The following is a 21,859-nucleotide window of genomic DNA, read 5'->3' on the forward strand; positions in this document are numbered from 1 at the left end:
AGAGAAATAATTTAGAGTCTGGGTTAGCACTGGGCCCTGACAGTATGAAAGTGCGTATGTGAGTGCGTGTGTTTGTATGTATTTGAATGTGAGTGCATGTGTGTTGGTGTGTGTACAGTCCATACTACTATGTGTACTACGGTCCTGTAGCGCCTGCACTATATGTACTATGGTACTACGCCTTTAGCATACAGCCTGCACACACACACACAAACGGGGGGGGGGGTCATCCCTGAAACAAGAACGCCCACTTTATTGTGTTCCAGGGCATCTTATATAGGGTCTCCCTGACCAACGGCCACACCCTAACTCTCAGCTGCAAAACCACCAGAAACCACTCCCCTGTCTCGTGCTCAGAGCAGCTGCAAGCACAGGAAAACAAGTTGTTTTGTGCAGAGCAGCTGCAAGCCTAGAAAACAAGCTGTTTACAGGAAATTCAGGGTCTGGGGGTCCGCAGTCCCAACAGGTGTGTGTGTATATGTATGTGAATGTATGTGACTGCATGTGTGTTTGTGTTTGTGTGAGTGCATGTGTTTGTCTGTGTATATATGTGTAAGTGTGCGTGTGTTTGTGTGTGTGCGCACACGTGTGTGCAGATCAGAAGACAGCCTTGTGAGGGTTATTCCTTGCCTTGCCTCTTCCGCCTTGCTTGAGATAGTCCTTTACAGTCCACTGTTGTGTACACGGCAAGCTGGCCCATAAACTGAGTCCCCTGTCCCCACCTCCCATGTCACTGTAGGAACTTGGGACTGTGAGCCACCATGTCTGGCTTTACGTGGGTTCTGGGGACCAAAACTCAGGTCTTCACATTTCTGCAACATGTAACCCACTGAGCCATCTCTCCAGTCTCTCAAAAAAACAAAAAACAAAAACAAAAAAAAAAACCAAAACAAAACAAAACAGGGTCTCTTGGTTAGGGCTTGCCTCCAATTTGTTAGTAGCCAAGGATGTCCTTGAACTTGGGATCTTCTTGCTTCCAACTCCTGAGTGCTGGGATTGCAGGTGTGCAGCACACACCACAACGTGAAGGTTTTTTTGGTTTGTTTGCTTGCTTGAATGTACGGCTGGGATTGGAGCCCAGGGTCCATGAATGCTAAGCTGAACTGCATCCCCAGCCTTATTTCCTCTTCAAAATGGGAAAACTTGCCTTTGGTGGCTTATGGAAGCTGCTGGCCTGGACTCTCAGAAGCAATGACTCTTTCCTGTCTCAAGACTGCGCTGAGATCTCTGGCGTGTGCCTGTCAGCGCTGAACTTCTTGAGGGAAGCCTTTTGGGAAGTCTTGATACATCCTGCCTGAGGTCTGGCAGGGAAGGACCCCGAGAACTACAAAGGTTTGAAGTTGGCTCAGCCCCTTTCCCTACAGATCACAAGCCATGCCTTCAGGTCCAAGTGCAGACACACTGGTGACAGCACTCAGCAGTGCCCCGTGTGGTGATAACAGGCATGGCAGCTGTTGAACTGAGCAGGGACTTTGGAGTTGTCTGCCATGGGGAAATGAACTTCCAATGCCTGAGTTTGCAGAGACATCCCTCCAGCCCACCACTACGACTAGGCCTTGCTGAGCGAGGGGCATCCTGAGGCTGAGGAAACAGGAAAAGACCGATATTTCCCCGGAGAGACAAAGAAACACATGAGTGGCCATTGAGGGCTCAGTGGGGGTGGGTATAGCTTTCCCAATCAACTCCAAGCTCCCCTTTTGCAGACTGGGAAACTGAGGCACAGGAAGCAGAAAGCAAATGGCTCTAGTGGGTTCTGGTCTGGCCCATCATGGCAGCTGTAGTCCACCCAGACTGCAGGGGCAGTCCAGGAGACACACTGCAATGGGGAAGGGCTGAGCAGGAGCCAGGTGACCTCAGAGGGGATGCTGGCTTTGTGACATCCCTCCCATGAGCACTGGGACTCTGGACACTTAGGCTATAGCCCAACATGGACAGTGGCTCTTCTACGGACCCTGGTTGAAAATTGTCTATAATAATGCTTTCAACTGGGAAGGGCCTTCTGGGGACTGGGTGTATGACCCAACTTCTGGTACTAAGAACCCCCAAAGCCACAAGCTTCTCATTGCTTATGGGGTGAGGAATGGCAGCATCCATGCCCTTAAGGTCTACAGTGGGGTCCTGCTAAGTGGTCATGGAATAGAGGTTGGCCAGATTCAGCAACGGTAAAGGGTACCCCATTTCAGATACACTCGTGGTCACTCTCAGGGTTGATCACTGAACATTTATTCTTAATCTAAACCCTAGCTGTAGCGAGTGGTGCTGCGGCCATGTTGTGGTGGATGGGTGAGGCCCCGAAGGCTCCCAGGAAAGGACCCAAAGGCCAACACTGACACACTACGGCTGTGTAGAAGCCAGGCGGGTGGTGACACGGCAGAAGCTCCAGCCAGGAGCCCACGGAGCAGAAGCAGCATCCACGCCAGGCTTGGAGAGATGGGCATGCGTGGAGGACGCCTCTGTAGATGCCCAACACACTCCCATGCACTGGGGCCAAACGCTGGATGCAGGCAGAGGAGATGAGGCCCTGGCAGAGATCAGCAAAGGCACATGACAGTGGCAGGCAGCAGGAGGCAAGTTAGGGGCTGCACGTGACCGACTCCAGCTAGGCTAATGCCAGGATAGCCCTTCTCAGGCACCATCCTGGAGGGGTGGGGCCCAGGAGGATCCTGGCTTTGCCCCTCATGGCTAAGGGCTTGGGCAAGCTTGGGGTAAAGCTTAGGAGGCAGGAAGCTGTTCCAGGAGGAAATTCCCTGGAAGAATGCTGAGAGAAAGACTTGCCTACTGGACATCTGTCCCACAGACCAAGCGCCCTGTCCTCTAGCAATCTCAGCCTCCTAGCAGCGGAGTCTAGCAGCTCTCAACCCCCAACGCCCGGAGACCCTCAGTCGTCTGGCTCTAGGGTCCACTCTGACAGCCACTGCAGGCACGATGCTCGCTGTGCCTCCGTCTCAGGAGGGGGCCGACCTGGCCTGGGCAGCGGGGGGGAGGGGCTGCAGGGCCTCTGCACTCCATCCATAGGGTTGGGGTCAGGGTCAGTCTGTAGAGCTTGTATGAGCTGTTCAAGGGGCTGAACGCAGGTATGAGGACTCCAGCAGGTATCAAGGGCGGGCACGAAGGGGTCAGGTGTACAGGCCTCCACGCGCTCAGCCTGCGTGGGGATGCGCAGGTAAAAGGCGTGCAGCATCATGCGGAAAGGTTGGTCCTCCTGGTCCTCAGCCTGTCCGTAAGTTAGGTCACCCACGATAGGGTGGCCAAGGGCACTGCAGTGTACGCGTAGCTGGTGAGTCCGGCCTGAGGGGTCAGGGGACGGGAGGTCAGGCTGGGATGAACCATTCTTTGTTGCATTCCCTACCCCTCTCTCAACAGTATCCAGCAAGTTCTCTGGGGTGGTTTTAGAGTAGTGTGGCAGCCCCTTGCGTTTTTGCTCTGCAGTGCTGGGGTTTGAATCCAGAGCCTTGTTCCTGCTAGGCAAACATTCTATAGCTAAACTGTACCCCAACTCTTTCTCCGCCTAAATTTTTTTAAAGTGCATTTTAACTGTGTGTGTGTGTGTGTGTATGTGTGCCTGCGTGTGGTTGTATGCTACAGTGTACAAATGAAGAAGACAACTTCTAAGAGCCTCTTCTCTCCTTCCACCATGTTGGCCTGGGGACCAAACCCAGGTTTTCAGGCTTGGTGGGGCAGGCACCTTTACCCGCTGAGCCATCTCCCTGGCCCCCTTTTTTTTTCTTGAGACCAAGTCTCATGCAGCCCAGGCTGGTCTTTAACTCTATTTGTAGCCAAGGATGGCCATGAACTTCTGGTCTTTCTGCCTCTACCTACAGAGTGCTGGAATTACGTGCATATACCACACCTTGTTTACCCCATCTCACACCCCTCCCCCCAGACAGGGTTTCTCTGTAGCTTTGGAGCCTGTCCTGGAACTAGCTCTTGTAGACCTTGAACTCACAGAGATCCACCTACCTCTGCCTCTGCGTCCCAAGCGCTGGGATTAAAGGTGTGCGCCCGGTTCCCGTCTTCTTTTTTTAAAGAAAGAATCTCCTAACAGGCAGTGGTGGCGCATGCCTTTAATCCCAGCAGAAGCTGGTGGATTTTTGTGAGTTCAAGACGACACAGAGACACCCTGTTCCAAAAAAAAAGGAAATGAAGAATCTCGTGAGTAGCCTATAGATCTGTGTCACCAAGAAGGGTAGGGCAGGGTGGGACAGCCCTCAGTACAGGATCCATCACATCCCTTGCTACCAATTAGATGTTGGGACTCAGGACAAGAGATTGGGCTGGGGGGCCATTGGTGGGGGAACAGTCACACTTGGTCTAGCTAGTGAGCTCGGTTAAACCGTCAGGGTACGTGTAGACGCCAGCAAGGATCTTGCTATTGGCTCTGCCCACACACCTGGTATAGACCCGGGCAGGCCACAATGGCTACACCTCAAGATCCTTTCTTGTATGACCAGATTCCTGCCCTCCCTCCCCGACCTGTACACACCTGTGAGTGGCTTCAGCAGCACTTTGGACACAGGGTCACCAGCATACAGTCCATGTTCCAGGACTAACAGCTCTGTGAGACTTGGCTTAGGGTTTTCGCAACCTGGATGCAAAGGCAAACACGGTAGTCAGCTGGGCCGGCCCCAGGCTTGAGTCAACTCCACCACACCTGTCTGGCTCTTGCCATCCACGCAGGGTTCAGGCTGGAGACATGCCCATGCCCATGCCCCCATCCCAACCACTGTACCGTGTGTGCCCTCGATGCACATGGTATGGGTCCGCCCCTCCGTACTGTTCCTGCCAATGGCATAGCTGATTGTCACCTGGCTTTCCTGGATATGGCCCCGGACCTGCCAAGCAAGGACATCACATACAGCTCACAGTGCCACAGGGCTGATGTGGAGCTTGGGTTAGAGGGAGCTGCTGGTGTAGGCTAGGAGCCTTGGGTCCCCATACCGCATCCTAAGAACTAGCTAGGACTTACCAGTGCCAGGTAGGCTTTGGTGACTCGCCGCTCCTTGAAGCATTTATAAGCGCTGCCTGCAGCTGCTTTATTTAGGGCCACGCAAAGCGCCCCACTGGTGGAGAAGTCCAGCTGGTGGCAGAACCTGGGAAGGGGCAGAGGGGCAGCAGTGGCTGGACCCTGCCGTGTTCTGGCTAGCACTTTTGTGGCAGTGTCCAGTGTCCCAGAAACCTCTGGAAGGATGCTGCAGTGGGGTTCTCTGTGTTGGCTGTGTACCTGAACCCATAGCAGGTGTCAGGGTCAGCCAGCTCTGGGAAGTGGTGCCGCAGCTGCTTCTGTAGGGTCAGGGTCTCCCGCCAGGTCTTGCTATCAATGCGCAGATCCCAGTGCTTGTTCACCACCAGGAAGTCGCTGCTCTGGTACGCGATGGACAGATTTTCTATGCTGCCAGGCTCCATGGTGGGGCTGCACGCAGGTGGGAGTGAACCTGGGGTAGGAGGGTGCCTGACCTGGACCTCAAGAACTGTGCACACTTACTGGAACCCTTTAAACCTTCCATGTCAGGGGTGTCACCTCGGGAATCGGAGTCTGGACAAGGTCAGGCGATTCTGATTTGTCCTGGACTCAGAGTGAGGGAGCTCTCCCTGACCCAAATCTGAATTGACAGCCTGGTTGCCCAGTTCACCCCTACACACTAGGTTATGAACTTTCCCTGAGTAGGCAAGGAAGGGGAAAGGGGTGCTGCGTCCTGATTGGCCCTGGACCACCCAGGACTGCAGGCGGTCCCTAACTTGCCTCCCACCAGCCTGTGACCACAGGCGGGCCCTTTAAAACTTACCTGAAAAAGGATCCAGGGGCAGAACGCCACTTCTCAGCCCTGCTTCCAACCCAGCTTCTCTACAATAGGAACCAGGTCTTGGCCTGGCTGGAGCGCAGCCCCGCCCTCATCCCGCCCACTCCACCTACTGATGGATGGCCATGCTGGCCAATGGCATTCCTGGCACGGAACTCCGCCCACTGAAGGATGGAGAGGCCCCGCCCGGACGGTCTGCGCAGGCACCTTCTTAGCCCCACCTACTTCCCCGCCTCCCGCACGGACGGATGGCTGAACAGACCAATAAAAAACATTCTTGGCCCTCCGCTTCAATCACTGAACATTTTATTCCTCTCCTCCCGCCCTTTGCGTGCGAAGACCCGCCCTGCCCCGTTGGCCAATGGTGGACGCCTCTGGGAACGCCAGCTGTTGATTGGCGGGTACCGGAGGTTCGCGGGGAGTGGCGCGCAGTGGTAGTGGCGCGGGAAGTTCTGAGGACGAGCTAGTTGTGTGAGCTGAGGCCATGGAAGACTACGAGGAACATCTGTACGGTGTGGAGGATGACTTCCACAACCAGTTCGCTGCCGAGCTCGAAGTGCTGGCGGAGCTGGAAGGTGGGTGCGGGTCTTGGGTCTCGGTCAGGTCGCGCCTGCATCCTGCTGCAATCGTGGAGAGCTGCGTGGATGGGATAGGCAGTGGCTGGGAGTTCGCTTCTTGCAGTATGCGGCTGCTTTGAACCTCTGTCTCAACAGGGACACAGGACCTGGCGCCCCCTGGGAACCTCCAGACTCCAGCGAGCCGCCGCCCGTTGACGTTTGAAGAGGCCATCGCTGGTGGGGACACTGCTCCGCGTCCCTGCCCTGTAAGGGCTCCTGGAACTGACTGCCACAATACGAGAAAGAAAGTTCGTAGGGACCAGCCTGGGCCCTCCAGTATGTCCAGTTGGCTACAGGGCACTCGGAGTCGGGGGATGCTGAGGACGCGCTTTCTCTTCTCTGCCTCCTTTTCCTGCCTCTGTCTCTGCAGGCCCCATGAGCAAACGGCCCAGGCTGGAGGTGGTGAAGAGGCTGAACTTTGAGCCAGATATGGAAGAGCTACTGTACCCTGATTCCCCTCCAGGGGACATTACCCCCCCACCGAGTCCTGAGGTCTTCCCTGAGATGTTGGATGCCGGGTGTGTTGTTTGAGGGCATGTAATTTCTACCTCGGAAAGCCGCTTGTCCCTGGATGAGGCTCTGGGAGTGGAAGCCTATGGGAGGACAGAGGGGTGAGTGTGGTCCTGGCACCCCATTGAGGGTGACTAGAGATGCTTGTCTCTCCTAGGCCCTCAGAGGCTAGTGCTGACACATGCACCGTGCAGGCTTTGCCAAGTCCCCGCAACCCTGTCCTGAGACGTCCCCCTGTCTTAGAGGATTACATCAACGTGACGTCCACAGGTGGAGAGCGGGCCTTTTTGGTGCTTCGGGCTGACCTCACAGGCACTGGGGTGCAGGTGGGTGACCACAGCATGGGCTAGCCATGGCATTGATTCCTTTATGTTGCCAATGGGCTTTCAGCAGGTCCCGATGCCAATTTCACCTGTCTGAATTGTTAGAAATAGGCACACCCAGGTAGTCCAATGTTGGGAACAGCAGTGCTAATTTGGGGGTATGTAGCTTTAGAGTGCCACCTTGTACCCCAGTTGTTAGCTTTCTGTTCTTTTCCCCTCCCCCGACCCTATAGCTGACCTCCCTTGGATCTGTCCCCTCTGAGTGAGGCATCACCTCTCTGAGGAGGCACGGTTTTGCATTTTTTTCTCTCTGCCAACCTTTGTGGGGAGGGACATTATGGGTGCCACCATGACCTGGGAGGGTGACAGATGACAGATCTGCCTCGCCCAGGACCCTCTTCTGGATGTCCAGTGGCGAGGCCGTGGCCAGCTGGACCTGCTGGGTGTCCCCTTCGCTTCCCTGAAGGAGCAAGTAGACAGCAAGGTGAGTTCAGCGGAGTGTGGGGAGGGGTGTGAGCTGAGTCCAGGTGCTGGCTGGACTTGTCCTGACCCCAGCCTGTCCTGTTTGTACAGCGACGGCAGCAACTGCTTGAGGAGGCCCAGCGGCTCTCAGACACTCTACATAGGTGACTCGCGTGCTCCCCACTCCAGGGACCCCTGTTTATTCTTGGACTGACCTTCTGGCACATATGGTGGACATGGTGACCCCTGTGTAGTGAATCGGGACTTGATTCTCTCCAGCCTCAGGTCTGAAAGGGAGGAGGCTGTACTTGAGGGGACCTCTGAGGAGGAGCCAGCCCCCGGCCAGGACACGACTCAGCACTGCCTCTGGGTGGATGAGTTCGCACCCCAGCACTACACGGAGCTGCTCAGCGATGACGTGAGCTTTTCTTCTTACCTAAATGTGACTAGCCTGCCTTCTCAGCATGAAGGAAGGGCCGGATCCAGGTGATATTGTGTTGCTGGGCCACTGGGTGCTAAGGATGATGTGGGGACCCTGAGTGGTAAGTGGGGAAACCGAGTCAACACATACCTGGTTCACTGCCAGTTGACTGTGACCTGCTGTGGGCTTTGTTAGAGGTCTAGGTGTCCTAGCCCTGTGGCTGTCAACCTTCCTAATGCTGTGACCCTTTAATACAGTTTCTCATGTTGTGTGACCCCCAACCATAAAATTATTTTTGCTGCTACTTCATAACTGTAACTTTGCTACTTTTATGGATCATAATGTAAATATCTGTGTTTTCCAATGGTTTGGGGCGACTCCTATGGAAGGGTTGTTTGACACACCCCCCCCCAAAGGGGTCATGACCCACAGGTTGAGAACTGTCCTAACCTGTCCTTTTGCTTACCCTCAGCAATTGGTGCCGGCTTGTCCTGTGGTGAGCATGAGACCCAGAGGTGGCCAGGTCTAAGAGATGGGGGCCTTAGTGAGCCTGGGCCTTGCTTCTGAGCCTCAGTGTCCCTGTCTGTGTTGAAAATGTAGACTTGGCTGGGGCCTACCCTTAGACTTCCTTCCTAACAGTTCACCAACCGCTGCCTCCTCAAGTGGCTGAAGCTATGGGACCTTGTGGTGTTCGGCCATGAGAGACCTTCCCGGAAGGCCAGGCCCAGTATAGAGCCAACCCGGCCTGGGAAGGAGGCCGCAGCCCCCAGCAAGTGGAAAAGCCATGAGCAGGTGCTGGAAGAGATGCTAGAAGCTGAGCTGGACCCAAGCCGGAGGCCCCGGCAGAAGGTGAGCCCTACCTGGACGTGTGTGAACGTAGCCGAGCTTGGTGCTTGGCCCTCTGGGTAGTCAGTGCTATTGCAGTAGTCTTTTTGGGGGGAGAGGGTTCATGAGGCATCTTTAACTCTTCTAGAATCTGTGGGTATGATAACATCAGGATTGGCATCAAGTGTTGATATTGCGAATTTGAAATTGAATCTATTCTCCTAAGGGTTTAGATAAAGTCTGCTTCACCAATAGGACGATGGACAGTGGGGCAGGGGCCTGGGCCCACTGGGTGGGTCTGGCGTTCCTGTCAAGTCCCCACATAACTAGCTTCCTCAGGGTTTTCTCTGACTCTGAGCACCTTGGGCATGCTCTTTGGCTGGCTGGAGTGTGGGAGCAGTGAGCAGCCTTGTTTCTAGTCCCTGGCTATTGGCCAGGGCTCCTGGGAGGCTCAGAGATCAAAAGTCTATCCTTTAATTTGACTGTAGGTGGCGCTGCTGTGTGGCCCTCCAGGCCTAGGGAAGACCACACTGGCGCATGTGGTCGCACGGCATGCAGGGTATTGCGTGGTTGAGATGAATGCGAGGTGAGTGGAGAAGACCCATGTGTGGGGTTCTGTGAGGCTGAGCCTTTGTTGCAGCTTGGAAACCCTGACTGGTGGGTAGAGCTAGGGTCTTGGAAGTGTAGGCTGGGGTTGGGATATGTCCTTCAGGGCTTATTGAAGTTGGTGGTAGCTGCATCCAGCGGGAGCCTCCTAACATCCTGCTGGGATGCTGGCTGCTCCCTGTAACTCTTGTCTTGGCCTTGCTGTTCCAGTGATGACCGTAGTCCTGAGGCCTTCCGTACCCGCATTGAAGCAGCTACGCAAATGGAGTCGGTGCTGGGTGCGGGTGGGAGGCCCAACTGTCTGGTTATTGATGAAATTGACGGGGCCCCCACGGTAGGCCTCCCTGATACTTAGGTGGGCAGGTGGGAAGGCAGGCTGGGTGCACCGGGGTTTTGACTCAATGACCTCTTCTGTGCCGTCCTGAAGGCTGCCATCAATGTTCTCTTGAGTATCTTGAATCGCAAGGGTCCCCAGGAGGCAGAGCAAGGAGGCCCAGCTGTGCCTGCAGGGGGCCGGCGGCGCAGGGCCGAGGGTGGCCTCCTAACGAGGCCCATCATCTGTATCTGCAATGACCAGTGAGTGCAGCGTGGGACTGGGCCTGCCTGGGCACAAGGGTCCCTGGCTTAGCCCCTGGGCCTGTCCCTGGGGTGGCGACTTCAGGTCCTGTCTTATACAGGTTTGTACCTTCCTTGAGGCAGCTGAAACAGCAGGCTTTCCTGCTCCACGTTCCGCCAACTCTGCCCTCCAGGCTGGTGCAGCGGCTCCAGGAGGTCAGCAGGGCAGGGAGGAGGACGGCTTCCTGCGCAAGATGCATGCTCTCTCCTGATCTCCCTTTCCGTGGTTCCTTCCCCCTGAGCACCCTATTTTCACCTTGGCTGTGGCATTGGGCTATCAGGTTGTGATCCAGGCCTACCCGAGGAACTGTGCTGCACTCCCTGGCTGCCCTAGCACAGGACTGTTTTCCTGTGTCCAAGGAACCAGGCTGTGGCCACAGGCTTGGCTCTGTGCTAGGCTGGGCGTGGGTCCTCTCAGCAGTGGTAGACACTCTAGTGCTCCCCCCACCTCTAGATCTCCCTGCAACATGGCATGCGATCTGACCCAGGCGCCCTAGCTGCCCTCTGTGAGAAGACTGACAATGACATCCGTGCCTGTATCAACACCCTACAGGTGGGGATGTGGCTTGGGTGAGGCCGGGTGGTGTGGGATGGCTGCTGCTTACTCCACTCTTTGTCCAGTTTCTGTATGGGAGGGGCCAACGGGAGCTGAGTGTGAAGGATATCCAGACCACCCACGTCGGCCTGAAGGACCAGCGCAAAGGGCTTTTCTCTGTGTGGCAAGAGGTCTTCCAGTTGCCCAGAGCTCAAAGGTAGGAGTCTAAGAGGTATGAGTGGGCCAGCCTTGTCCTGGATGCTCTTGATGTCTAGAGCCAAGATGCCACCTGGTGCTTCCAGGGCCCCCAGGGACAGCTGTTTGCTCTCAATTGTGTCCTGTGGGTTGGGGGCCCAAGGGGAGTTGCCTCCTAAGTCTGTGGCCCAGAGGGTGACTTTCCTTGACCTTCCTTTAGTTAGTCAGAGCAGTCTTTTGCTCCTAGATGGCTCTGTTTAGAGATTCTTGTTCCTTCAGAGTGCTGTATGGCAGGCCAGGCAAGGCTTCACTCTGAACATACAGGATGTGGCGAGGATGGCTGGTGACATCTTTGCTTTCAGCTGGGCTTGGTCCCAGCCTCAGCACCCTCTACTTGCAGGCGATTCATGGGCCAGGACCTGATCCTTCCCACCCAAGCTCTCCTGCTCGGTGATGGGGACAAGGGCTCCCTGACCCTGGCCTCCCAGCGCTTCTACCATATCCTCCGTGTGACCACCTCCGCAGGCGAGCATGAGAAGGTTGTCCAGGTACCGATGCTCACCCCAGCTCTTACGATCCTGGTACTAACAGAGGATGCCCTGGGTCTGTTCCAAAGTAAGGGTTGTGGGTGGATGAGCGGCAGGCATCCAAGGGATTGGTAGGATCAAGGACAGGGGTCACAAGGAAGCACTCTCAGACACAGGAGGGGAACTGAAGGAATGCATTTGGAGGTGACAGAAGGCAGAGAGCTTAGGCATCCAAGGATGAGTTTTGGACCAGTGACTGGGAACCATTTAGAGATCTCTGCAAGGTACATATTGGGGTATGGGGCTTAGAGACTAAATTCTAGGTGGGGGGTGCACATGGGGTAGAAAGCAGGTAGGGAGCGGTTTGGACTTGAGCAGATGACACAGCCTCCATCACTCCCCAGAAGCTTGGCTTAAGCTGCTTTCACCTCTAAGCAGCTTTGGATTAGTGGTTGGGAATTCACCGACAGTCTGGAAATCTGCAGTGTGATGTGGTCAGTGGGAACTAGACTTGGACAGGCCCAGCTGGAGCCACTGTGCCCTCGATTCTGAGGATGTAGCTTTCTGCCGTGTCAGGGAGGGACTGTGGACTGGACCAAGTGGGTGGGCTGTCTCCCCTTGCCTCAGGGTCTTATTTAGACAAGTAGATCCTTCCCTGGATAGGCGGCTAATCCCACACCTTGGACTTCACAGAGCAGGAGCTAGAGAGAGGATCCTGAGGCTGATGCTCGTGCTGTGGGAGATGAGGGGCCAGAGGGTCTGGGCCTAGCCGCTCCTGCAGAGGCTCATGGCCTCTCACTCCTCTTAGGGCCTGTTTGACAACTTTCTACGCCTTCGGCTTCGGGACTCCAGCCTAGGCACCGTGTGCTGTGCCCTTGACTGGCTGGCCTTCGATGACCTGCTGGAGCAGGCTGCCCACCACGGCCAGAGCTTCCAGCTGCTTCGCTACCTGCCCTTCCTGCCCGCGGCCTTCCACGTGCTCTTTGCCTCCAGCCACGTGCCACGCATCACTTTCCCCAGCAGCCAGCAGGAGGTGTGTGTGTCACCTGCGTTTACAATTCGGGTCTGACCCCAGGAGTTTCTGCTCACCTGGTCCCAGCTCACTTCTGTCCTAGGCCCAGACCCGGATGAGCCAGACAAAGAACCAGATCCAGACACTGGTGTCAGGGATGGCACCGGTCACCCGTAGCAGGGCCACACCTCAGGCCCTGGTTCTAGATACCCTCTGCCTGCTCCTGGATGTCCTTGCACCCAAGCTGCGCCCCGTGAGTGTCAGATTTGGAGGAAAGGACGGAGTCTGTGGCTGATGAGGCTCCTAGCATAGCTCAGTTGCCCAATCTCTGCCTGCTTGACCCTAGGTGAGCACACAGCTATACAGTGCCCGTGAGAAGCAGCAGTTGGCCAGCCTTGTGGGTACCATGCTCGCCTACAGTCTCACCTACCACCAGGAGCGCACACCTGATGGGCAGTACATCTACAGGCTAGAACCGTGAGTGCCCCGGTGTCTAGGGCAGGGGGAACACAGCCCGTGGGGACCTGCAACGTGGATGCCAAAGCCAGTGTGGTCTTGGTGAGGTGTCTAAGTGGTTGTTGGTTGCATTTGAGGTTTGGCACAGATGTGGCTGGCACTGTGCCCCGCCCCAAGTCATTCCCATGGACACAGTTCTGAGATCCAAATTTCGGTGTAGGGTTCATGTGACCTCTGTCTACCCAAAGGTGGACAGTCCTATGTATCTTTGTGTCTGCCGCCCCCCTCCCCCCCCAGGGCTCCAGAGGGCAGAGTGACGTGAGGCACAGCAGCAGCCACCTGGGCATCCTGCAGTTCCAGTGAAGCCCCCAGTGTCCGTGCCTTCCTTACTTCCTGCAGCACTGGGCATGTTCTATGTCACCCCACTTGTAGCTGGGGGGACTGAGGCGTAAAGTAGTCAGTGCCCAGCTGCCAGGGGTTAGGATGTAGTAGTGTCAGACTCTCACCCTGCACCCGAGCTCTTGAACTTGGTTTGCGGGGTTGGTGTAATAGGCGGACCCTGGCACTGCTGACTGGTACCCCGTATCTCGTCTCACCCACCTGGTCAGGAATGTGGAGGAGGTCTGCCGCTTCCCTGAGCTGCCTGCCCGCAAGCCCCTCACCTACCAGGCTAAGCAGCTTATTGCCCGGGAGATTGAAATGGAGAAGATGCGGAGGGCAGAGGCTTTGGCCTGTGCTAGAGGTGGCCCCCAGGTAAGCTCGCCTCCTGGTGCTGGGACAGCGCAGGTACTATCAGTGGTTTGGCCTTGACCAGCCGGCTCTTGTCAACCCTTCCCTTCAGGTGGACCAGGGTCTGCAGATGGACAGTGGGAATAAAGGGATGAAGCAGCCTGCCCCACGTAACCACGAGCAGCGGCTGGAACACATCATGAAGAAAGCTGTCATGCAGGAGCAGGTGTGGGGAGTAGGGCTGGCCAGAATGATGAGGGTGGAGCTTGCTCCAGGTCCCGAGGACTTACCTGTTGCTCCCAGAAAGTGGTTGGTGGGTTAGGAAAGGAACTCCTAGTTGCAAGCCTTGCTCTAAGGCATGGAAGTCTCCTCTCCTATGGGAGAGGCCTGGGTGTGCCCAATTGCCCACCTACCAATCTGGTGACCTCTCTTCTCTACTAGCCCGAGAGGGACTTCTTTGGACGTGTGGTCATCAGGAGAGTGGCAGTCCCAAGCAGAGGTGTGTATGGGTCACAGAAGGAAAGGGGGTGGAGACATTGGCTGGGGTCTGCTGAGGTGCAACCCTTTGGTCCCTGCAGAGGCTGAGGCCCCAGAGAAGGACACAGGCGAGTGGCGCATGGGTGTGGCAGTGGGCAGGAGTGAGGTGTGGTTCCGGTTCAACGAGGGTGTCTCCAATGCTGTGCGGCGCAGCCTGTACATCAGGGATCTCCTGTAGCCCCTACTGCCCCAGGACATCAGGTCGCACTGACTCCCACAGGGAATGTACAAAAGCAGAGACACCTGGAGAAGTCTATTTATAAAGTCACGCCTTACAGAGTGTGGGTCGGGCTCATAGAATGGTACACTTGGCCTTCTCTACCCAAGGGTTGTTCTTCATCAGGTCAGGGTTCAGGAAGGGGTCCTTGGGGATCCCATCCTCGATCCATTTGAGAAGCCTGTGAGCGGGGAGTTTCAGTGAATGTTGGTCATTCCCATGGCACCTGCCCACTGGGGTGTGAGGCTCTGCTTAACACAAGGGGCAGTAGCAGGGCAGGCAAACACAGCACGGGGCACTCACTCAGGGATCGTCTTGGAGGACATCTCCCTTTTGAAGGCCAGTTGGTACTTGAGGCTCTCCACCTCCTTCTTCATCTGGGGCACATCCCACTCCTCCATAGCGTCGGGGGCGTCGGAGGTAGCCAGCCTGAGGCTGGTAGACAAGAGAAGCAAAGGAGCTGGGTCTGCAGCCGCAGCCCCAGGACGCAGATTCCACCTGCTCCCGGGGACTAGTGCCCATTGGACAGTACCACCCACTGGCCCTTCCTGAGGTCTGCGGCGATGATGCTAGGGAACAGGCCCTGGACCGTGCCACAGGGACCTAGTAACGAGGCCCCCGGGCCTCCTCTACCCAGTGGGGCTGATTAGCTGGAGCACAAACTTTCCGTTCTTGGCAGAGAAAATGAGCCCGACAAGGCCCAGCCCTGGATTTGTAGGACAGCCTCATCCCTGCCCAGGGAGGCTGCAAGATGGACTCCTGAGTATCCAGAGCAGCCCTCACCCCCATCCTCGCTCTGGTCCCACTTCTAACTCAGACCCTGAGTGGGGTATAAGAGTGGGCTGAGGGCCCTGGGAGGCAGGGTGCTGCCCGACCCTCCTGGGTGCCTGTTTTGCGTGGGTAAAGAGGCCAAGTTAATCGCGTGGCAGGGAGGATTTGGCTGCAATTTGCATGTAGGGTGGGGTGTGTGCAGAAGGTCTGGGTATACAGGCCCTTGAGCAAGCCCAGGACTTGGGAGGTGGGCAGCCTCCTGAGACCACTGTTTCCCGGCACAGTAGGCAGTCACCCAGTCTCCGACCTGACTGGGGAGAACCGTTTGGGCACAACAGTGTGCCTCCCTTTACCCCTCCCTGTCTCAGTGCACTCCTGGAGACCAAGTCCCTGGTTTTCCGGACAATCACAGCTTTCTCGACCTTGAGAGGGGTCTGGCACCGCGTGCCGGGCACTTCCGGGCAAAAGCCTCTATCCCGGGATACTGCAGCTGAGCCGGCCTTGGCTCGGGAGAGTCTAGCACCCGGCGATGGTGCTGCCTCTAGAGTTGCCCATCCTAAAAGGGTCTTGGGAGGGCTCGCAAGGGATGGGTGAGAGGTTGGATGGGCTAGTATCTCCGGGTGTATGCGGCCGCCTGCGGAGTACCTTTCCCAGAGACCCCAAGTTACAGTGCCCCACCCTGCCAGGTTCTCCCGCGCCACACACGCCGACAGCCACGTGGGCGGAGGACCAGCTGCGGGTCCTTCACAAATGGGAGCACCTGGGCTGGGGGCATGACCCACCACTGGCCCTACCTGCGCTGCTGCCGCCGCCGGTGCACCCCGAGACGCCCCCGGCCAGGCGCACGGCGGCGCACACGGGCACTGCGGGCGGCGCGCACGGCGCAGGACAGACGCGCCCCCGCCGCGCAGCAATCGCTCCTGCGCCGCTGGACTCGATCTGTCGGCCGCCCAGCCCCTGAGGCCCGGAGGCAGTTGTCCTAGTCCCGGGAGTTAGGATTAGCTTAGGGGAACCCACCCGGTCAAGTCCTAGAGCTCTGGGGTTTGTTTTACCCCGGATGTGAGGGTTCTGTTCATTGGACTTACTTTTGAAGGAGACAGCAAATGCAGAGATGACAAGAGCCGAGGGATGTGTGGAGTGAGGTTGGGCTGTCCGAGCCAGGGGAGCCCAGGCAGGCGCCCCGCCCACTCTTGCCACCTGGGGCCTTGGCACCGCCTTCACCAGGCTGGGCTGACCCAAGAGCTCCCTGAGCTGCTCCTACTGCCTCTGCAGGTCTCTCCTGGGGCAGGACATAGAGCAGTGGAGTTAGTCCAGTCTTTCCTGGGTCAGATAGTACTGCGCTGGCTGTCCACTTGGCTGGGTTCTTGGACTGTTCTGTGATGCTGGGACTAGGGCCCTAAAGAGCAAAATTATGCCCCTCCCAACGAAGATACTTTGGTCAGGGCCCTCCTATGCTACCAGCTAGCTGGGAAGAGTGGGGAGGGGGCAAAACACTTCTTCACCGTGGTCTTTGCAGCCCACTGGGTGCAGGTGACCTTCAGTGTTGTCTACTTAGGCTAGGAACCGTTCTGCAGAATCCCTGGCGGGGGATCAGGCCTCCATAGCATGGCCACCTTCTTGGTGCCTTCTCCCATTCCCAGGCAGTAACCTCAAAACCCTTTAATCTGCTCAGAACTGGACGCCAGTGACCCTCCACATTTGAGACCCCCATGCCATAACTGACCATGGTTCTGCAGAGCCTGATGCTTTGGGAGGTGGGTAGGCCAGTTTATTAGCTGATGCCGGATAGCCTTTGGGACCTCTGGGGGGAAGAGTACTTCCTTAGCCACAGGACTTTGGGCTCTGTGCCCATCAGCCAACTCCCTACTCCTCAGAGACTGTAATGGGGCGGCAGTGGGCTAGCCCTGCCTTCAACTTCCCAGGGCGGCTCCTCCCTTTCCAGCTCACTCCCAGTGTCGATCTTGGGGGAGCTCTACCCTGGGGCCCTTCACGTGACGAATGCTGCAGGCTGCAACCTGGACAGGGGGCCCCAGGCAGCAACAACAGCCCCTGGGGGGGGGGGCAGACCAGGCTGGAGCTCTGGAAAGGCGTGCCTGTCCTGGGAGGCATGGCTAGGACTTTGCCAAGTACTCTGGGTCCTCCGCGGACTAGAGGTCTGTTGAATGGCTGTTCTGCCCTTACCTGGGCAAGAAGATAGGTCAGGGTTAAAGGAACTGAAACAGTTAGGAGCCCCTACTGCCTAGGAGATGGCCCGGAACCCTGCAGGTAGGATCAATGGAGAGGCAAGGTCCCTGTCCCTTGGATTCCCAGGGCCATCGGTCATGCAGCATGCTTTCCTGGCATGGTCAGTGAAATGGGGGTAACCGTGCTTCCCTCATCCTGATGTGCATCAGGAGACATCTCTGGAACTGGGGCACGCTAGGGAGCAGAGATTTATCATGGATTTGGGGGCTGGGGTGCTTGAGGCTAATGGTGCCAGGCTTCAGGGCAGATGGTGGCTCTTCCTGGTAGGGTGGAGGGCAGTGATCGCCCCTGGGGCCTGTGTGTATCCTCCCTCCGCAGACGTTTTGTGTGCCCCGTAACTGGGTGAGCACCCTAACATTTAGGCTACTGTGGGTGTCTCCGTGTGGCATTAGAGAGTCTGGGAGAGCCACCAGAGGGCACAGTGACAATGGGGAGAAGGGGACTAACCTAGCTACTCCAGAGGCTGCAGGACAGGTGACCTCCAGAAGGCTCCAGGGTGCTTATATTCACTGGGATGAAGTAATGTTTCTGACTGGGATCCAATGGGACCATATGAACCCCCAGGTGAGTCCCAGGTCTTGGGGGACTTCCTGTTGCTGAGGACAGTAGGCAGTGTGCCCAACCTGCCTTAGTGTCTCCTAACCCAGTCCTAAGGCTCTGGACTCTGGCTTTATGCAATTTATTGGACACAAGGAAGTTAGCTAGAGGATGATCGAGGTCAGGAGTCCTGAAGCAACTACAGGTCCTAGAAGTAGTCAGGTCTTGGGCCAGAATTGGGAGGCCTCAAGATAACCATCTGTTAGCCAGGTGTGGTGGGTCCTTTAATCCAAGCATTTGGGAGGCAGAGGTAGGAGGATCTCTGTGAGTTCTAGGCCAGCCTGCTCTACAGAATGAGTTCCAGATCAGCCAAAGTCACAAAGTGAGACTCTGTCTCAAAAACAACAATCAAGTCAGGTGGTGGTGGTGCACACCTTTAATCCCAGCACCCGGGAGGCAGAGGTGGGCAGATCTCTGAGTTCAAGGCCAGTGTGGTCTACAGAGTGAGTTCCAGGACAGCCAATACTACACAGAGAAACCTTGTCTCGAAAAAAACAAACAAGCAAACAAAAATCAAAACCCACCATAAAAACACAAAGGGGCTGGAGAGATGGCTAAGAGGTTAAGAGCACTGATTGCTTTTCCAGAGGTCCTGAGTTCTATTCCCAGCAACCACATGGTGGCTCACAACCATCTGTAATGTGATGCCCTCTTCTGGCCTGCAGGCAGAACACTGTCTATATAATAAATAAATAAACAAATCTTTTAAAACCAACAAAAAAATCAGACACCATCTGTTCTGAACCTGGGTTCCTGTCTGGGCTTCAACAGGGACCCTATGACTCCTTAGTTCCCACAGTAAATGTCCAGCCCGGTTCTTTCAGCTAGGGAGCAGCCTGGCGGGGTCTTGATGCTAAGTCACAATAGTGACATGCTACAAAGTTTTGTGAAAGATGCTGGGTGTCGTGGCACAGACCTTCACTCCCAGTACTTAGGAGGCAAGAGGATCTCTCAGTTTGAGGGCTTTGTGGTTTAGATAGTGAATTCCAGGGCACTATACTGAAAATCTCTGTCTCAAAAGAAAAACAAATCTACCACCCCCCCCCCAAAAAAAAGTCTGGTGGAAGGAGGATTTTCAGGAAAGAATATGGTACCCACCTGCTCACCCTCAAGTGTGAAAAGCTATCCCTTGGGCTCCCTTCTGAAATTAGGGCATTAACTGGGCCGTTGGGCGAGTACACACAGGGTTCCTTCCACTGGCCTAGAAATGGCCTCCCCAGGCTAAAGAGCTCCTCATAGGAGCTGAGATAGCTAATAGGGCCACCTTGTCCTGGCCCGGCCACCTCTGGAGCCTGTGGTGATGACTCTGGAGTAGCCAGGGCTGAGCCAATAGCTTTATCCTTAGCTCTCCAGGGGTGGAGAGTAAACTGCATAGGGAAGCATTTTGGAAGCTCCATGCGGAGGACAGACCCTTACCCCAGCTGGTTTGATTCCCTCAGAAATAAAAGTACCAAGGTCAGGGCTGTGCCTGAGCCGAAGAGAAAGGACTCAAGTTGGCCATTCTCTGTCCAGTGGTAGTTGAGCCTGAGAAGGCTGAGCATGTGACCTGTGACCCTGCAGGCCACGAGGATCCGTGAAGCCCCTTTTCTTGGGGGCCATGGTGACAGAAGCTGAGCCAGGGCCAGGCCTTTCGGCCTTTGAGTTGACTTTGTTCCTATCCCTGCGGGTCCCAGGTGGCAGCACAGGGACTGGGAAAATGTTCGTGTTAAACAGTTCTTAGCAGACGGGATGGCTTTTATAGCATCTTAGAAAGTGTAAACGTGGGTTTCAAAAATCACCTACACAACTACAAGAAGCAATGTTATGTCAATGAAATGGCAGTGATTCAAACTCTCACCTTGTGTGAGGGTGGCCGTTTGGATCCCCAGTCCCCACACACGCCAGGTGGGTATAGTAGCTGTTTAATAACTCCCGTACTCATAAGGCAGAGACAAAGTATGGTGGTTTGAATAAAAATGACCCTCATAGATTCATATTTGCATGCTCAGTTTCCAGTTGATAAACTGTTTGGGAAGGATTAGAAAGTGTGGCCTTGGAGAAGGTAGGTCACTGGGAGTGGACTTTTGAAACATCCAGGGCCTCTCCCTCCCCAATCCTTCTCTCTCCTGTCTGTCCATCAGGATGTAAAGCTCTCAGCTACTGCTCCAGCACCATGCCTGTCTACTTCCTGCCATGATGATTATGGACTAACCCTCTGAAAATATAAGCAAAACCAGGGGTGGTTAACAGCCTTTTTTTTTTTTTTTTATAAGAGCTGTTTTGGTCATGGTGTCTCTTCACAGTGATAGAACATTCAGCATCCCTGGGAGCAAGCTTGCTAGTCAGGCTAGTTGTGTTTTAGAACTCTGGATTCAATCGAGAGATCCTGCCTCAATGAACTAGTGGAGAGCCATTGAGGAGACTCCCAGTGTCAACCTTGGGTCTCCATACAAATATGCACGGACGCACACACACACACTTCCAAATACATATGTGTGTGCATACGTACCACACATACTGACACAGAAGAGGAAAGGGGGTAACGCTATTCGAAGGAAGACACACCTGGGCAGCTCTTATCCAATTCCACCTCTGTAGACAGCTAACAGTAGCTTATGGACACGGACCGCATGCCCTGTCGTGGGACGCATACCTCAAGTGGACTGACTGAAGTCATGGATGCCATGGTAATTATAGTAAACTGAGGATCCCGCTTCAGAGAAAGGCCTGCTGAAGACATGGGGTTCTCTATGCTAACAACTCTGCGAGTTGGGCGTGGCAGTACCTGTGTGCAGTCTGGCACTTGGGAGACTGAGGCACAATCACCTGAAGCTCAAGGCAGCATAAGCTACATTGTGAGACCCTATCGAGAGAGAGAAGGAGAGAGAGAGAGAGAGAGAGATTCTAATGTGAGGGCAGGAACAGGCATTGGGAGGTTGCAATGACAAAACCCACACCCAGTGGTGGCATCAGATAGATCTCTCTGACACTGCGGTGTCTGCCTGGAACTGGACTGGAGGCACTATCCCCAGAAGAGCAGCAACTGCCACTCCATATGCTTGCTCTTTGCGGAGCCAGGCAGCAGGTTATGTCAGGGCACTAATCCCCAAACCTCCCACCCAGGAAAATGGCAGACAAGAGCACCAACTAAAATAATCTTCCCAAACGGGCAGTGTTGCTCAACTGAAAGCCATGCAATTTGGGGAGCAGGGAGGATGTTTCTGTGTTTTGCACCTCCCCTGATACCCAGCCACTGAGCCTGGGTGGGGTCCGTTGGCAAGGTCTCTCCCTGAAGATATAGTGTCTAGCAGCTGTGCTGTGGTCAGGGCAGCACAGGGTATGCAGGTGAGGTGATGTGTGGAGCCATATGAATAGGAATGGACGACAGGACATCCTGTGGTGAGGTGGACAGGTGAGACCTACTGTACCTGCGGTGTCCAGGACATTCTTGTTTCCAGCTGGGCTGTTTTTAAAGGTGCCTGTGGAGCTGCTCCAGGACTAGGGCAGAGTGGGCAGCTGCACCACTTGCCTGCATGATAGCACCCAGCCGGCCATCGGTCACCTGCTGCTGTCACAAGAGGAGTGATGTGTGGCCACACCCTGACGCAGAAATCTGGAGCCCGGTCTGGGAATTACAGGGCCCCTTTCCTGCTGTAATGTCAAGGTTGCTCCTTTTACCATCAGGAGTGTTCTCAGGATACTGTGTGCACATCCATCTTCTGTGACCTCCGGATGTCTATCCTACTCCAGTGGGGGGGTGTCTCTACAGTTACCCTCAGGTGTCCCTCTAGCCCTGGTCTGTGTCTGCCCCAGGGATGAGGCCGATGAGATGCCTCTCATGTTCAGTTGCTGGTGAGCGTGGGAAGAGGGTCCTGGCCCCAGA

The 21,859-nt window shown here is 55.6% G+C and overlaps 3 protein-coding genes across 7 annotated transcripts; 1 reads left to right on the forward strand and 2 right to left on the reverse strand.

The window, feature by feature from the left end:
* Nucleotides 1-2,201: 2,201 nt before the first annotated feature.
* On the reverse strand, nt 2,202-5,888 carry Rpusd1 (RNA pseudouridine synthase domain containing 1). Of its 3 annotated transcripts, none has more exons than XM_041676538.1 (6): nt 5,784-5,888; nt 5,222-5,410; nt 4,967-5,090; nt 4,730-4,832; nt 4,484-4,585; nt 2,202-3,288 (listed from the first exon to the last, which is right to left on the reverse strand). In XM_041676538.1, exons 2-6 carry the CDS (start codon nt 5,401-5,403, stop codon nt 2,879-2,881), a joined length of 921 nt encoding a protein of 306 aa, XP_041532472.1. In that variant the 5' UTR covers nt 5,404-5,410; nt 5,784-5,888; the 3' UTR covers nt 2,202-2,878. The 3 variants fall into 3 exon arrangements, with proteins under 3 accessions (XP_041532472.1, XP_041532473.1, XP_041532474.1); XM_041676539.1 differs by having other exon boundaries at nt 5,222-5,432; nt 5,784-5,861; XM_041676540.1 differs by lacking the exon at nt 5,222-5,410 and having other exon boundaries at nt 5,784-5,862.
* A 332-nt stretch (nt 5,889-6,220) lies between these two features.
* Nucleotides 6,221-14,517, forward strand: Chtf18 (chromosome transmission fidelity factor 18). 2 transcript variants are annotated; one of them, XM_041676536.1, is made up of 22 exons: nt 6,221-6,373; nt 6,512-6,691; nt 6,786-6,933; nt 7,083-7,251; nt 7,640-7,732; nt 7,822-7,874; nt 7,990-8,128; nt 8,771-8,980; nt 9,445-9,542; nt 9,773-9,896; nt 9,990-10,138; nt 10,240-10,333; nt 10,632-10,730; nt 10,799-10,929; nt 11,308-11,455; nt 12,243-12,467; nt 12,550-12,699; nt 12,793-12,923; nt 13,511-13,655; nt 13,744-13,857; nt 14,073-14,130; nt 14,210-14,517. In XM_041676536.1, the coding sequence occupies exons 1-22, from the start codon at nt 6,283-6,285 to the stop codon at nt 14,344-14,346; spliced, it is 2,886 nt and encodes a 961-aa protein (XP_041532470.1). In that variant the 5' UTR covers nt 6,221-6,282; the 3' UTR covers nt 14,347-14,517. The 2 variants fall into 2 exon arrangements, with proteins under 2 accessions (XP_041532470.1, XP_041532471.1); XM_041676537.1 differs by lacking the exons at nt 6,221-6,373; nt 6,512-6,691 and having other exon boundaries at nt 6,909-6,933; nt 7,091-7,251.
* On the reverse strand, nt 14,379-16,490 carry Gng13 (G protein subunit gamma 13). Of its 2 annotated transcripts, none has more exons than XM_041676544.1 (3): nt 16,242-16,490; nt 14,689-14,820; nt 14,379-14,566 (listed from the first exon to the last, which is right to left on the reverse strand). In XM_041676544.1, the coding sequence occupies exons 2-3, from the start codon at nt 14,784-14,786 to the stop codon at nt 14,461-14,463; spliced, it is 204 nt and encodes a 67-aa protein (XP_041532478.1). In that variant the 5' UTR covers nt 14,787-14,820; nt 16,242-16,490; the 3' UTR covers nt 14,379-14,460. The 2 variants fall into 2 exon arrangements, with proteins under 2 accessions (XP_041532478.1, XP_041532477.1); XM_041676543.1 differs by lacking the exon at nt 16,242-16,490 and adding an exon at nt 15,951-16,208.
* Nucleotides 16,491-21,859: the final 5,369 nt, after the last annotated feature.

This window comes from Microtus oregoni, unplaced genomic scaffold (assembly GCF_018167655.1).
Source record: "Microtus oregoni isolate MIOR12 unplaced genomic scaffold, Mior012 000027F_ref0000203, whole genome shotgun sequence".
Taxonomy (NCBI): domain Eukaryota; kingdom Metazoa; phylum Chordata; class Mammalia; order Rodentia; family Cricetidae; genus Microtus; species Microtus oregoni.